This window comes from Oreochromis niloticus, linkage group LG10 (assembly GCF_001858045.2).
Source record: "Oreochromis niloticus isolate F11D_XX linkage group LG10, O_niloticus_UMD_NMBU, whole genome shotgun sequence".
Classification (NCBI taxonomy): domain Eukaryota; kingdom Metazoa; phylum Chordata; class Actinopteri; order Cichliformes; family Cichlidae; genus Oreochromis; species Oreochromis niloticus.
The window spans coordinates 29811721-29825038 of NC_031975.2; the positions used below are offsets into that span (position 1 = coordinate 29811721).

Below are 13318 nucleotides of genomic sequence, written 5' to 3' on the forward strand. Positions count from 1 at the left end.
CGTGTGGGGATCTGATCAGATTGTGAGTCCCTGTCTAAAAGGATTGCAGCGAGCCAATCCAGTCCAAAAGTATAAAGAACTATTTTCCTAGAAACAACTAAAAAGAAAATAAATGAGTACATAAATTAACTGAGTTTACTGAAAGTGGAAAATGTGATTATTTGTGCGGACGTTTACCAATACCAGATGTTAATGCGTGTGAGTGAATGTGTGGGAATGGACAGGTGAATGGACGGACCAGGCAGACCATAGGTTGGACCGACTGGACACTAACAAAAGACTGGACTAAGGTTGGACACATGACTGATAATTGTTCTGTTTTAACTTTTCTTTTATAACACAGGTTGGATCATAAGTGGAGAAACTGAGTATAAAAGGTGATGTTCTGGTTAATACACAGGTTTTTGTTTCTAGGACGTTTCAAGGATGCAGGCTGTGGATGGAGCCAAGAAAGGATTTGACATGATGATTAATTTGATTTCATTCCTTAAACACAGGTTTGAAGCTCCGGAGCATTTATACATAATGTGATAGGACTAAACTTTTCTTTTAATTCCCTAACCTGAGTGAAGGATTTTGAGTTTGTAACACATGAGATGTGTCACAAAAAGGGGGGGTGTTACAGGATTTTAGGGTTAATTTGAAAGGGGTTTTAGGATTACTCGATGACATTTGGGTTATTTTTGATTTCTAGAATAAGAGGTTGTAATTTAGGCGTGCACATACAGATATGTCAAAGGAAATTTGTTTATATATGCAATTAGCTACATGAAATGTGCTGTTTTAGGGTTACTAAGCAGATGTTAGGTGATCTTTACCTAACAACTTTTGTGATGATAAACTTGTTTACCGACTTGCTCTCTTGTAGAACATACAGACTTAGAAAAGGGGAACCTCAGCTCTGAGTTCTGAGAATAACTCTGTTAAGTTGACAGGAAACACGTCGAGACAGCCATATAGGGCAAATGTGTTAGAGCTTGTAATTAAATGTGGGACTTGAAAAGAGGAAGCAAATTTGGTACAGGACGTACTTGAGATGATCAGACGAGAGAAGGAGAAGGTCAGGAATAGTTTAAACTAAGATTGAGAAATTAAATTGGGTGAAAGGGGGTGTAGCTTCAGGGCAGCTCACAGCCCGGCGTAAACGCAAGGTGCTGTCACACAGCTTAAGTTATTTGGTTGATTTATTTTATGACAAAATAATAAGGAAATATTAAAAATATACAACACGTTGAGGAGATCTCTTTTGTTATATTTTAGTGTTTAACATGGAAGATGCCTCTCTGGAGCTTCTCTCCTGATGCTACCCTGCCAAAAGAAGCTTATTTATAGAGACTATGTCAGCTCCCAAACAGACAACAATAAACCAAGACTAGCAATAACAATCTGAATATAAATAATAACAAATAAAGAACGATACAGAATCCAAATCTGAACCGAAGAATAAAATAGTGAAATGTGGATTATTAAATATTAGGTCTCTCTTTTAAAAGAAGTGTCTGTTAGCTCACGCCAAGCGGTTGCAGCAGATGGCTGCCCGTACCTGAGCATGGTTCTGTCGGAGGTTTATTCCTGTTAAAAGGGAGTTTTTCCTTCCCACTGTTGCCGAGGTGCTTGCTCAGTAGGGGGTCACAAGATTGTTGGGTTTTTCTCTGTATATATGAAATATTTTTAATGTGTATCTGCTCATTATCTTGTTTTATGTACTTTAATAATGAAGGCTTGTAGAGGCCAGTTTTTACTCCCAAACAAGTGCTCAGCCAGACTGAAAAACAGGAAGTTTTAGTGCACAAGGCATATTAATAAATATAGACACAAAAAGAGGAACTCCCCATATAAACAACGTTCAAAAATGTGTGAAGTATAAAGTACCGAAATAACACTATATAAGTCACAGCTGATGATTCTAATGTTAGAGAGCTCTTGAAACTGGCGTCTGAGCTGTGCAGAGGTCGCTCTTAAGACAGGTACTTATGTAGGATAGCATGAGGTTGAGTCCAACAGAAGCAAGGCACCCTAAATGCGCACAGCATGCAGCAGGGGTGGCCAAAATAATATAGGAAACAGCACATGTAGGGAGAGAACACTCACTAAAAGTTCTGACTACACATAGTGTGGTGGCATATGTGAACTCGCAGGCGTTCACTATGACATCATTAGCACAACAGAGACTGAGTAAAGTTTTAGATGCTCGAAATCTGACATTTACACATGAAGGAATCAATATGGCAGATTTAATGGGATTAGGAGGACCTAATTATTGTACTAAGACAGCAGAACTTGAAGGGAAAGTCAGGGAAGATTTAAAAGCAGGACCTGTTGGGATTGGGGATTTAGAGATTACTTTATTGCTATCATATAATCTGCTTTAGGATGACTGTATTAATAACGTGTTGTACAGTATTATTTTATGTTTGTCATAACAGTGATGTCTCTATTTACAGGTTGAGTTAATTTTATACACAGTGCATAACTGCGCTTGTTTAGAGTTGATGTTCCGTCCAAACGGGTTTTAAGCTTCACTGGTGAGAGTGTCCAGGTGATACATGTTGAGGGAAGATGAGAACATAGCAGGTTAATTGCATGCACGCTTACAAACACACATGATTTAAATATAGGCGAGGCCAAAGGCCTGGACTTGATGCAGCTTTCAACTTTACAGCTCCTAACTTGCAGGAATGGCGGGGAGTGTAATGAATGAATGCAAAACATGCTTACAGACACAAACATGACGGGTTTATTTTACAGGGTAAAGGTGGACCACAGGTTGCTTTGTTTCTGCTTAGCAACTACTGAGGTAAAAGGTGTTAAAGATAAATATGCAATAAGTGAACAGGAAACGTGTGAGGGTGAGCCGGGTGAAACAAAATGTTGTAGATAATGGAAACTTGTCTAACTGGCATTAACAGTAACCTTTGCATGTTATGTATATGCTTGAGGCCAAAAGAGGCGTAAATCCAGATAGAAAACTTTGAAGTGTGCTTTTTAGCGGAGAGTCAGGCTGACATGGGGATGGTGTGTATTTTACTGGGGTTGTGTTTAATAAAACTAAAAGCGTTGCTCACACACATAAAGAGTATTGAGATTGAAGAAAGTTAATATAATGGATAGAGCCCAGAACATGATAATACATAAGTAAAATCAAATGCAATGTTTGATTTCAAAACAATCAGGCTAGAAATGTGAGTAACCTATGTTTAAACCGTGAAAAAGTGGGTTGATTTCCATAGAAAAACTGTAGAAAAAACAAGAACTCATGTCAGGAGGACCAAGTTAGAAAATGCACCTGAAGATGGTCTCATGAAGAGATCTGCTGTTGGTGTGTGCTGAGACTGGACGAGTATTTTAAACAAGTGAAGGAGAAATGGTTGAGTGTGTGTTTAAGTGTAGATATGCGCTTGATATTGATATATATATGTAGAGATAGGGAGTTTTGATAATTATTTTAAATGGCACCTCAATAGTTTCAAAATATTGAAAAATAAATAATTTTTAAAAATAATTAGCCAAGAAATGTGTATTGAACTCTCCACATACATTAAAACTGTGCAACTCTGAGTGGGCCATGCAATCAAGCAACTGTTACATATCTGTACTAAACTAGCCAACATAGACTCACCACAAAATGATGTAGGATGTTGCCCTGCAGCGGGGGCAGAAAATCATTTGCAAACCAGGGATCTTACGTTGATTATCATATCCTTACTTATGTACACACACACACACACACAGAAGGGAAAAATTTCAAAACAAAAAACAACTTCCCTTATCCTGTCAAGCACAGGAGCAAAATAAAAATCCCTTTGGGCTCTGTTAAAATTTCTTTAGTAAAAGTGTAAAAGGCCAAACCTAAGAGGTTGGGCAAACAGGAAAGTCCCTCCAGTATCAGGAGTTTATAGACAGGAAACATTTTTCACTTTAACGCCTTTTTTCTGAAGAACCACTGACTCATAGATGCAGATAGACATACAAGTGCACATACATCCAGATGTGCATTTAGACATTAAAAGTGTAGAGACATGTACACACAGATTGGCAAACCGGTACAGAGTCTAACTGAAGAGCTTAACAAAGCAGACGTGGCAGTAGGGTTTGTGATTTTGCCTGATATGATATTGTGAACCAACTTTGAATAATGACAGGAACCTTAGATGAACACAGTAGGTTAGTAAGGTGTAGCAGAGAGAGGCTGTTTGTTTTTATCCCTTACAGGAGAAGATTTCCACTAGAGAGGGTAAGAGCGACATAGTGGACTTGGGAATGGTGGTTTCGGCGCCCATGGTGCCATTAATGGATGTAGAGGTGACAGAGTGGGTCGAGCGGTGACACAAGACACAGTATAGTGACCTCTTGTGGGCAAGAGGTCAAGAGAGGGGATTGTAATATTTAAAGAAATTAGGTCACTGCTGAACTGTATATAACCACCATCCTTAACATTGTATTAATTATCATTTCATCAAAGTGTTTATTGAAGCTGCTGGCATTATGTTATAATTTATATTATAGGGGTTATCATAATCAAATATTAACATGTTTATTACAGGTGCAGTTATAACTACTTTAAAATGATTGAGTTAAATATATATGTATCATAACTCATATGCTGAGTATATTGTTACAGTAAAATAGTAGCTGAGCAAAGGCCTGAATGTATTCAGCTTCTTGTGGTATTTGAGTTTGCTTAGTTACAGGTGACGGAAGGATGTCCAGTCCATGGTGACCACAAAGGCCTTAGATCATCACCATATTCGGAAGAGTATGCCACAAGGAGGAACCTCTATGTTGCATTTAATTCTTTAAATACATGAATGTTCTGTACATGCAAATTATGTGCTTGTAAACGCAAGAAGGGGCGTTACAATACCCTGATGTTATAAAAGCAATCTAGAGTGTATTTTGGGTAGAGATGTACAACTGTTTTGCAGTTTACACCTCTCCACGCTGCGTGCATTAAAATCAATCGTTTGAACGACCTCTTCTGGACTATCATTGTTTTACTCTCATCCTCAATTTCGAACCCGTAACATAACTGTGCAGGGGCGGGTCTAGCAAAGTGTTGCCAGGGGGCCAGGTAGGGCATTAACAGGGAAAGGGGGGCACAAAGAAATACTTTCTTATTCTCATTTAAAATGTCTAGCTTTTAATAAATAATTATCTAAATCTTACAACCAAAGTGGTGATCTGGTTAAATGTATAGAAATCCATTATTGTATGTAGTAAATATTAAGTCTAATATATACCCTAGTAATAGTAGTACATATAGCACTTTTTCCTTTGGGAAGGTACCATCTGTGCTGTCTGCAACTGTATTGAAGAAAAATGTTGAATCTAATTATTGTAGACAAATAATTTATTTCTGTGCATTAAAGTAGATTACGTCAATTAAGCATTATGAGGCAGAAGGTGGGGGGTGGATTCCTAATATTTTTGCTGGGAGTTGGCAGCCCTATTAGTTAGGTTGTTTAATATTTCTATGTACTGTTTAGAATACCTGAATAAGGAGGATGGTGTAAGTTTTTTAGGTTGATCAGTATTGCTGAAGTATAAAATATTTTGGGTGCAGTGTATTTTTTGCATACACGTATAACAAAATAGCTTTAATGTTTGTTTGTTTTTAAACTGAGTATGAACTTATACAAAATGCAGCAAAATATTTATAAAAAACAGTTTTATTTATTATAAAATACACTATCGGATTCATATCGGCATCGGCAGATAATCAAATTTATGATATCGGTATCGGACATAAAAAAAAAAGTGGTATCGATCCATCTGTTGTACAGAGGCACAAGTAAGATTTGTTTTGTTACAAGGGAGTATCATGAAGTGGCTTGGAAATGGTAATTGTTTGTCTTTCTAAAGTCCTCATTTTAATTTTTTGTATTTGTTCCTTTTCTGGCAGATTTTCTTCCCCTTATGTGTTATTGTTTATTCAAGGAAACGGTGTTATTTTGGTAAGTACATGCAAATCCCTTACATATTTATCACGACAGTATTGCAGTGACAAGTTTATCTATCTCATCTTAAGGGTTCTTGTGATTATTAATATTGATATTAATTAATATCAATTAATACATATGATTAATATAGTTTAAGAAAAGATGCCTCTATATTTTGTGCATTTTTTTTTGTTTGTTTAAAGATTAGGGCATAGAACACTGATTCCATGTGTTGCCAACAGTTCCCATCCTTTAGAGCAAATTATTTAAAGTTGAACATGAAAGTTGCTGGCTGTAACATATTAGTTTTTGTTTTTTTCTTTTATTTGATTGTTCAATTTGCACTGTTATGCTATTGCTTTCTAACCTGATCAGATTTTAGGTGCACTCTAGATCAGTGTTTCCCAACCCTGTTCCTCAAAGACCTCTGTCCTGCATTTTTTAGATGTCTCCTTGCATCGCCACACTGATTTGAATTAATTTCTTCATTAAGTTGTGCACAAGTCTGTCACTGACACAGTTAATATGTCAGGGTGCACTGAAGCAGAGAAACATCAAAAATATGCAGGATGGGCATCCTCAAGGAACAGAGTTGGGAAAAGAATGCTCTAGATAATACAGCCTACAAGCATACTTCTAAGATGCATCCATTCTTGTAGGTTAACCACGGCTAAAGCTTTCTTTGTGTAAAGTACTAAGTGTGTTTTTTGTTTTTGTTTCAAATTTTCTCTTTGTTGTATGTCCAGTTTATGTGGAAGTGTAAAGACTGCAGTGCAGAAGTTTCTAGACGATCAGAACTTCTTAAGCACTATAGACTGAAACATAGTAATTTTGGGCGTGGCCATCACATTAAGTGCTTATATCCTGAGTGTCCATGTCTTTTAAAGACTTAGAATTCACTTCTGACACACTTGTCAAGGAATCATAGCAATACCCCAGAGCACTCTGACAAGTTTGCAACTTTTTCCTGTCAGTTATGTGGTTGTAGTGAATTAGGAACAGAGCGTGAATATTTTGTGCACATTAGCCGTCATTTAAAAAACAATGAGACAGTAACATGTATGTTTAAAGGTTGTGACTACAAATCAAATATTTACAGTACCTTTAAGTCACACAAAAGTCGCAAGCACAGTTTACACTCGCTGGTAGACTTCAAAGAGGATATTGTCAGAGGATCTTTTGCAACTGAAACTGCAGAGCATGATGCTTCAAATGCTGAGGAATTGTGGGGTGACGAACAGCCTGTTGATTTAGAGACATCAAATGATCATGAAGACGTAGTTCAGCTAAAGCTTGCGGCAGTGTTATTAAAACTAGAAAATATTTTTCACGTTCCAAGTGCTGCAGTTGATGAACTTTTGGAGGAATTTCAGTATTTGTTGGGCACAGCATCTTTGTGTAGTGCAGCAAAAGTTATCCAAGACACATTGAACAGTCACAGCGTGCAAATAGACCAGTCAGTCATTGAAGAACTTGCATCTGCACTGTGTACATCTAATCCTGTGTATAAATCGGTAGGTAAAGGCTGTCCCCTAGCAACATCCTTTAAGCGCAAAAATTTCTACAAGGAAAATTTTAAAGTTGTAGAGCCTGTAGAGTATGTGTTGGATGAAAAAAAATAAAAGAACATTTCAGTATGTTCCTGTTTTAAAGGTTTTACAGCAGCTTTTCAGTGATTGCTGCGTTCTTGCTAAGGTTTTGGATGGTAGTCGCACAACAGAACAAAGTGGGGAAGAAGTGATTTACAGGTCTTTTAGGGAGGGGTTGTTTTTCAAAGAAAACAGTTTTTTATCAGCAGGTGAATTGCGAGTTTTACTGAATTTGTATATTGACGATTTTGAGATTTGCAATCCACTTGGCACTTCCCGTAAAAAGCACAAAATTTGTGCCATATATTGGACTATTAGCAATTTACCACCTGCTTGCCATTCATCACTGACTTCCATTTATCTGGCTTTACTCTGCAAGTCTGAAGATGTAAAGACATATGGATATGAAAAGATTCTAGAGCCGTTGTTGAGTGATCTTGTTACTTTGGAAAGTCAAGGGATTTTTATTGCACATCTTGGAGAATTTGTCAGGGGCACAATACAGTGTGTCATAGCAGATAATTTAGGAGCACACAGTATTTCTGGATTTATTGAGAGTTTTTCAGGTGAATACTTTTGCAGATTTTGTGAGGCCAAAAGATCTGATACTCAAGAAACAGAGGTTAGTTCAGGTGTGTTTACTCTAAGCAAAGAGACACATGAAATGCATGTAAGTTCTGCACAGAGTAATGCAAAACCATGTCACGGTGTTAAAAGACGGTGTGTTTTCTCTGCACATCACTCCCATTTCAGTGTTTGCAGTGGATATCCTCCAGATATTGCACATGACATTTTTGAGGGCATATTACCAGTTGAGTTGGCATACTGCCTGAATATCTTAATTTTGAAAAAATATTTTACACTTGACAGCCTCAATGAGTCCATTCTGACATTTCCCTACAAATGGGCAGACAAGAGTAATCGCCCTCATGCTATTCCCAGGACTTTCATGCAGAACAAAAGCATTGGAGGAAATGCTCATGAAAATTGGAGTCTCTTACGATTCCTTCCATTGTTGGTAGGACACTTGGTACCTCCAGATGAAACAGCTTGGCAGGTAATTTTGGACCGAAAGGACATTGTTGAACTAGTTGTTGCACCAGTACACACAGAACAATCAATTGCTTTCCTTGAGTCTAGAGTCTCTGACCACAGATGTAGGTTGAAAGAGATGTTTCCAGGACTGAAGCTGTTACCAAAACATCATTTTGTGGAGCATTATCCACAGATGATTAAATTCTTTGGGCCACTTGTTGGCATGTGGACCATGAGGTTCGAGGCAAAGCACAGTTTTTTCAAACAGGTTGTTCGTCACACACAGTGCTTTAAAAATGTGCTACTGTCACTGGCAGTGAAACATCAGTTCATGATGGCATACCACTTGGAGTCTGTCACAACTGTAAGGCCAAGCCTAACTGTCTCAGCTGTTTCTACGGTCTCTGTTGACATTCTGCATCATGATGTACAGCGAGACTTGAAGATTAAATTCCCTGATATTACCCATATTCAGCTCACAAAGAATGCTTCTGTGAATGGAACAAACTACAGGCCTGGCATGATTGTAGTTTATGGCTCCTCTGCTGGATTGCCTGAATTTTCAGAAGTTGTCCAAATGGTTGTTGTGGAGGAAAACCTGAGCTTCATTGTCAAAGAGATGGGTGCCTGGTATAGGGAGCATTTTAGAGGTTTTGAACTTTCCCACATCACACATCTCCCTCATTGATCTTGGTGCCTTGGTAGACCAGTACCCCTTGGCAGATTACAGGATTGGAGGCCGGCGAATGGTCATACTTAAAAGATTCATTCATATAGAAGGTAGTAAATGTCTTCAATTGCATGTGTTCAGTTGCATGTGTTCAGTTGCAGTTATCTTCATGGCAACAGGAGGGGTACCACAAATTTTTAGCTTATTTTTAATAAAGATTGGATACTTCCCACAAGAGTAATATTTTTTTCCATTACAGTTGAGTTCTTTTGGCCAAACATGCCTCATGTTGTCATAGGTCTTAAAAAAACATCATTGATGATGCTCAAAACATTTTGATAAAGGATGAATTGCAACACATACCACTAAAAGCAAAGTGACACTTTTTGAGGATTCTGGCTGACGTATGCAAAAAAACCAGTATGAAGCTATAGAATAAAATTAAATAAACTGCTTTTTACCCGTAAAACCTGTGTTGCAGTTCTGCACTCTCGTGCTCCCTAATAAAATTATTCAATGCAATATTTTAATTTTTTTTTCTCCTGATGTCTTTAAAAATCAGATTGAAGAATGGCAGAGCAGCTGAAGCTGAGAGTCATCGTGGCAGATGATGATTTTAGGAGACTTGACGTTCCATCTGGGATGCCAAGAACTTTGACTGATCTTCAGAGCACAATTCGCCAAGCATTTGGAATTGAAAGAGACTTTCGTATTCAATTCATGGATCCTGACTTCAACAATGAGTTTATGAACATAACATCAATGCAAGACATTCAAGACCGAAGTACAATCAAACTTGTGTACATGGCAAATCTGGATTCAAGTGCATCTTTGTCAAAGCAGTATCCCACATGCAGTCTTGACTCCTCTGCAAGTCCAGAAAGTATTCAAAGAAACTCCAGTCTCTCATCGTCTTCATCCAACTCAGACAGCACCATAATTCTACCACAGTCAGACAGTGAGCTGAGATCATGTGCATGGCCTCGCGAGTTTACTATTCCTCGATTTTCATTCAATGTAGAGGTGCAACTTCAGCGTGGAAATGAGACCTTCAGAGAAACTGGAACTCGGCTCAAGATTACTCCAGGTGTTAAATCTGACATCTTAGAGAAGCTAGCTGAGGCGATTTTTCAGTTTACTGCTTATCCTCAAAATTACCAAATAGATGAAGTTGCAGGGGCACTGATCAAAAAATTTCCTTGTCTGCGAGAGCCATCTGCCACAGGTTACTATGGCTGGATGATTAGCCTGAAATATAAGATGGCTAATTGCAGGACAAAGATGCGCAACATTGGCTGTCCTGAAGTGACTATAAATGCTTTGAAAAACAAATCCAGTGATGATTGCCTCCCAGCCAAAAATGTTAAGAAACCTAAAAAGGCTGAGGTCAATTTTTGTCCATTACACCCAGCTGGCGAAACGGATGACAGTCTAGAAAACATCAGGGTTGAGCTTTTGACCGACGTCAGACGAAGAAACAGTGCCTCAGATGTAAGACAGAAGATGTCATGAACATTTTCCTACCGTAGACAAGAGGTGGTGCAGGGAAGTCCAACTGCTGGGGAGTTTAAAGCTAGGTGGCCTGCACTTTTCCAGATTAATGAGGTAAAGGCATGCTTTTTTTGCTGAGTGTTCTTGTCAGTAATTCCTTATGTTATACATTAATTAATCTGGGCCACTTGGATTAAGACGAGTCCAAATATAGGCATAAAGAGGCTGGCATTTATAGTTATTGTGTCGTTAAATGCTTGACCTGTGTACCATACAGAGGATTTATGTGAGCAGCACTTAAAATACAAGTTGTGTATGAAAAACATAAGTGACTTAAAGTGTAGAAACATGAATAAAATTAATTTTTGATTTTTCTTATAAATACTTAAATAATCAAATATTTTTTTAAGTTTGCACTACATATAGGGCCCAAACTATTTTATAGTGAGTTTGATTATTGAAATGATTGATTAATCATCTCAATAATTAATTGAGTGAGATTGAGTGAAATCAGATTATCAATTGTGAATTAACCTAAAACCTTTTATTTAGCTATTAGTTTTTAGTTAGCCTCAGATTGTTAAAAGCATGTGCTAAACAAATGTAAATTAAAAATGTGATGAACAAACTTTGTTGCTCATAAGATAAAAAATAAATGGGTCAAGTTAAAACCCCTAAGACCTCTCGCCACCAAGAGGTGCTGACCTCACAGGTGAGACACTCCCACCAGCGGACAAAGAGCACAGGAAAATGTGTTGCCAACCACCTGAAACAGACAAATATCTGCTTTTTAAAACCCTTTAAACCCGCTAAATGGACTGATGCCATTCATTTCTTCTTTGATTAACAGTAGTAACATCCTTCATGCACTGTATACTAACCCATATGCTAATCATGCTTTATGAAGTGATGGCAATTGCATTGTAGCATTTAATGAAGAAATAACAAAATAATCCTACCAATGATTAAGCACCAGTCTTCTTTTTTTCTCTGTGTGTGTGATACAGGTAAATGCTGAATTCCAGCGTATTACAACACTTCAACTGGAGACGACCTTCGCGGCACAGTTAAGACAGAATTACACCTCAGCTGATGACAGTTTTCCAGAAGAAGGGCGGTGTTTCTGGGCAGAAACTTGCCCACCACTTGCAGATCATGCAAGAGGTAAATCTGAATATTGCAAATTCTATTTGGATTTCTTTTGTCTTAAGTGGCAGGTCACTGGTGAGTCAAATAAGCCATTTTAGGTGACCGGCCAAGCAATCTAAATTTTGAAATTTCATATATAAATTTTATTTACTATGTTTGAACTGACTTATGATCAAATTTACTTATTGCGAATGTCAGACATTGTTGTTGTTTTTTTCCAAATTGGTTTAATCAGCAACTCTCTTTAAACAGGCTGAAAGTGATGTTAAAGTGAAAAGGGAAGCAGTTCTCAGGGCACTTTGCCTCTACCTTGGTGAAGAGGACGGAAGCCTTATTCGGGAGTACTTGGTAAGTCGTCTGTGAAGGTTCTCAGTCATCCAGGTCATTGTAGTCAAAGGAGTTTGCAAAGAAAAGCGTCTGGACTTCTTTGAGTTGCTTGAAGACGTTTCACCTCTCATCCGAGAAGCTTCTTCAGTTCTAAGGTCAAATGGTGGGGAGTCCCAGATTTAAACCCAGTGGGAGTTTCCCCCCAAGGAGGGACAAAGGACCCCCTGGTGATCCTCTAATCACATGAGCCAAGGTGTGTGAAATTGGTGTGGGTCCCAATCAGCCAGGGTTTCAGCTCATTGTGAAACCTGGCCCCACCCTATCATGCAAATTCCTGAGGTCAGATGGCCCAGGATGTGAGTGGGCGTTAAGGCGTCTGGGAAGGATCTCAAAACTGGATTATAGATGGCAGACAGTTGGTGTCATCCCCTATGTAGCCGGTGTATCAGAGAAACTCAAGAGAGTTTTCTCCAAGCACGACATCCCAGTGTACTTCAGACCCAGCAACACACTCAGACAAAAACTGGTTCACCCGAAAGACAAAACTGCTAAACACAAACTGAACAACGTGGTGTATGCTGTACAGTGCAGCGAGGAATGCCCAGACCTCTACATTGGAGAGACCAAACAGCCACTTCACAAGCGCATGGCACAACATAGAAGAGCCACCTCCACGGGACAAGACTCAGCAGTCCATCTGCATCTAAAGGACAAAGGACACTCTTTCGAGGATGCCAATGTTCACATTTTGGACAGAGAGGACAGATGGTTTGAAAGAGGAGTGAAAGAGGCCATCTATGTCCACTGTGAGCGACCATCTTTGAACAGAGGCGGTGGTTTACGACACCAACTGTCTGCCATCTATAATCCAGTTTTGAGATCCTTCCCAGACGCCTTAACGCCCACTCACATCCTGGGCCATCTGACCTCAGGAATTCGCATGATAAGGTGGGGCCAGGTTTCACAATGAGCTCACCTGAAACCCTGGCTGATTGGGACCCACACCCAATTTCACACCTTGGCTCAGGCGATTAGAGGATCACCAGGGGGTCCTTTTGTCCCTCTGTGGGGGGATACTCCCACTAGGTTTAAATCTGGGACTCTTCAAATGGTGAAGA

At 38.8% G+C, this 13318-nt stretch overlaps 1 protein-coding gene across 3 annotated transcripts; it reads left to right on the forward strand.

Moving 5' to 3' along the window:
* Positions 1 to 5761: 5761 nt before the first annotated feature.
* On the forward strand, positions 5762 to 12265 carry LOC112847986 (uncharacterized). 3 transcript variants are annotated; one of them, XR_003221842.1, is made up of 3 exons: positions 5762 to 5954; positions 9796 to 10838; positions 12126 to 12265. XR_003221842.1 is itself a non-coding variant. In XM_025910669.1 (2 exons), exon 2 carries the CDS (start codon positions 9804 to 9806, stop codon positions 10743 to 10745), a length of 942 nt encoding a protein of 313 aa, XP_025766454.1. In that variant the 5' UTR covers positions 5762 to 5954; positions 9796 to 9803; the 3' UTR covers positions 10746 to 11090. The 3 variants fall into 3 exon arrangements, 1 of the variants encoding a protein (XP_025766454.1); XR_003221843.1 differs by lacking the exon at positions 12126 to 12265 and adding an exon at positions 11732 to 11793; XM_025910669.1 differs by lacking the exon at positions 12126 to 12265 and having other exon boundaries at positions 9796 to 11090.
* The last annotated feature ends 1053 nt before the right edge of the window (positions 12266 to 13318 follow it).

Excerpts from the sequence above, each read along its gene's own strand:
- LOC112847986 (XM_025910669.1), top strand. The coding sequence starts at position 9,804 with ATGGCAGAGCAGCTGAAGCTGAGAGTCATCGTGGCAGATGATGATTTT.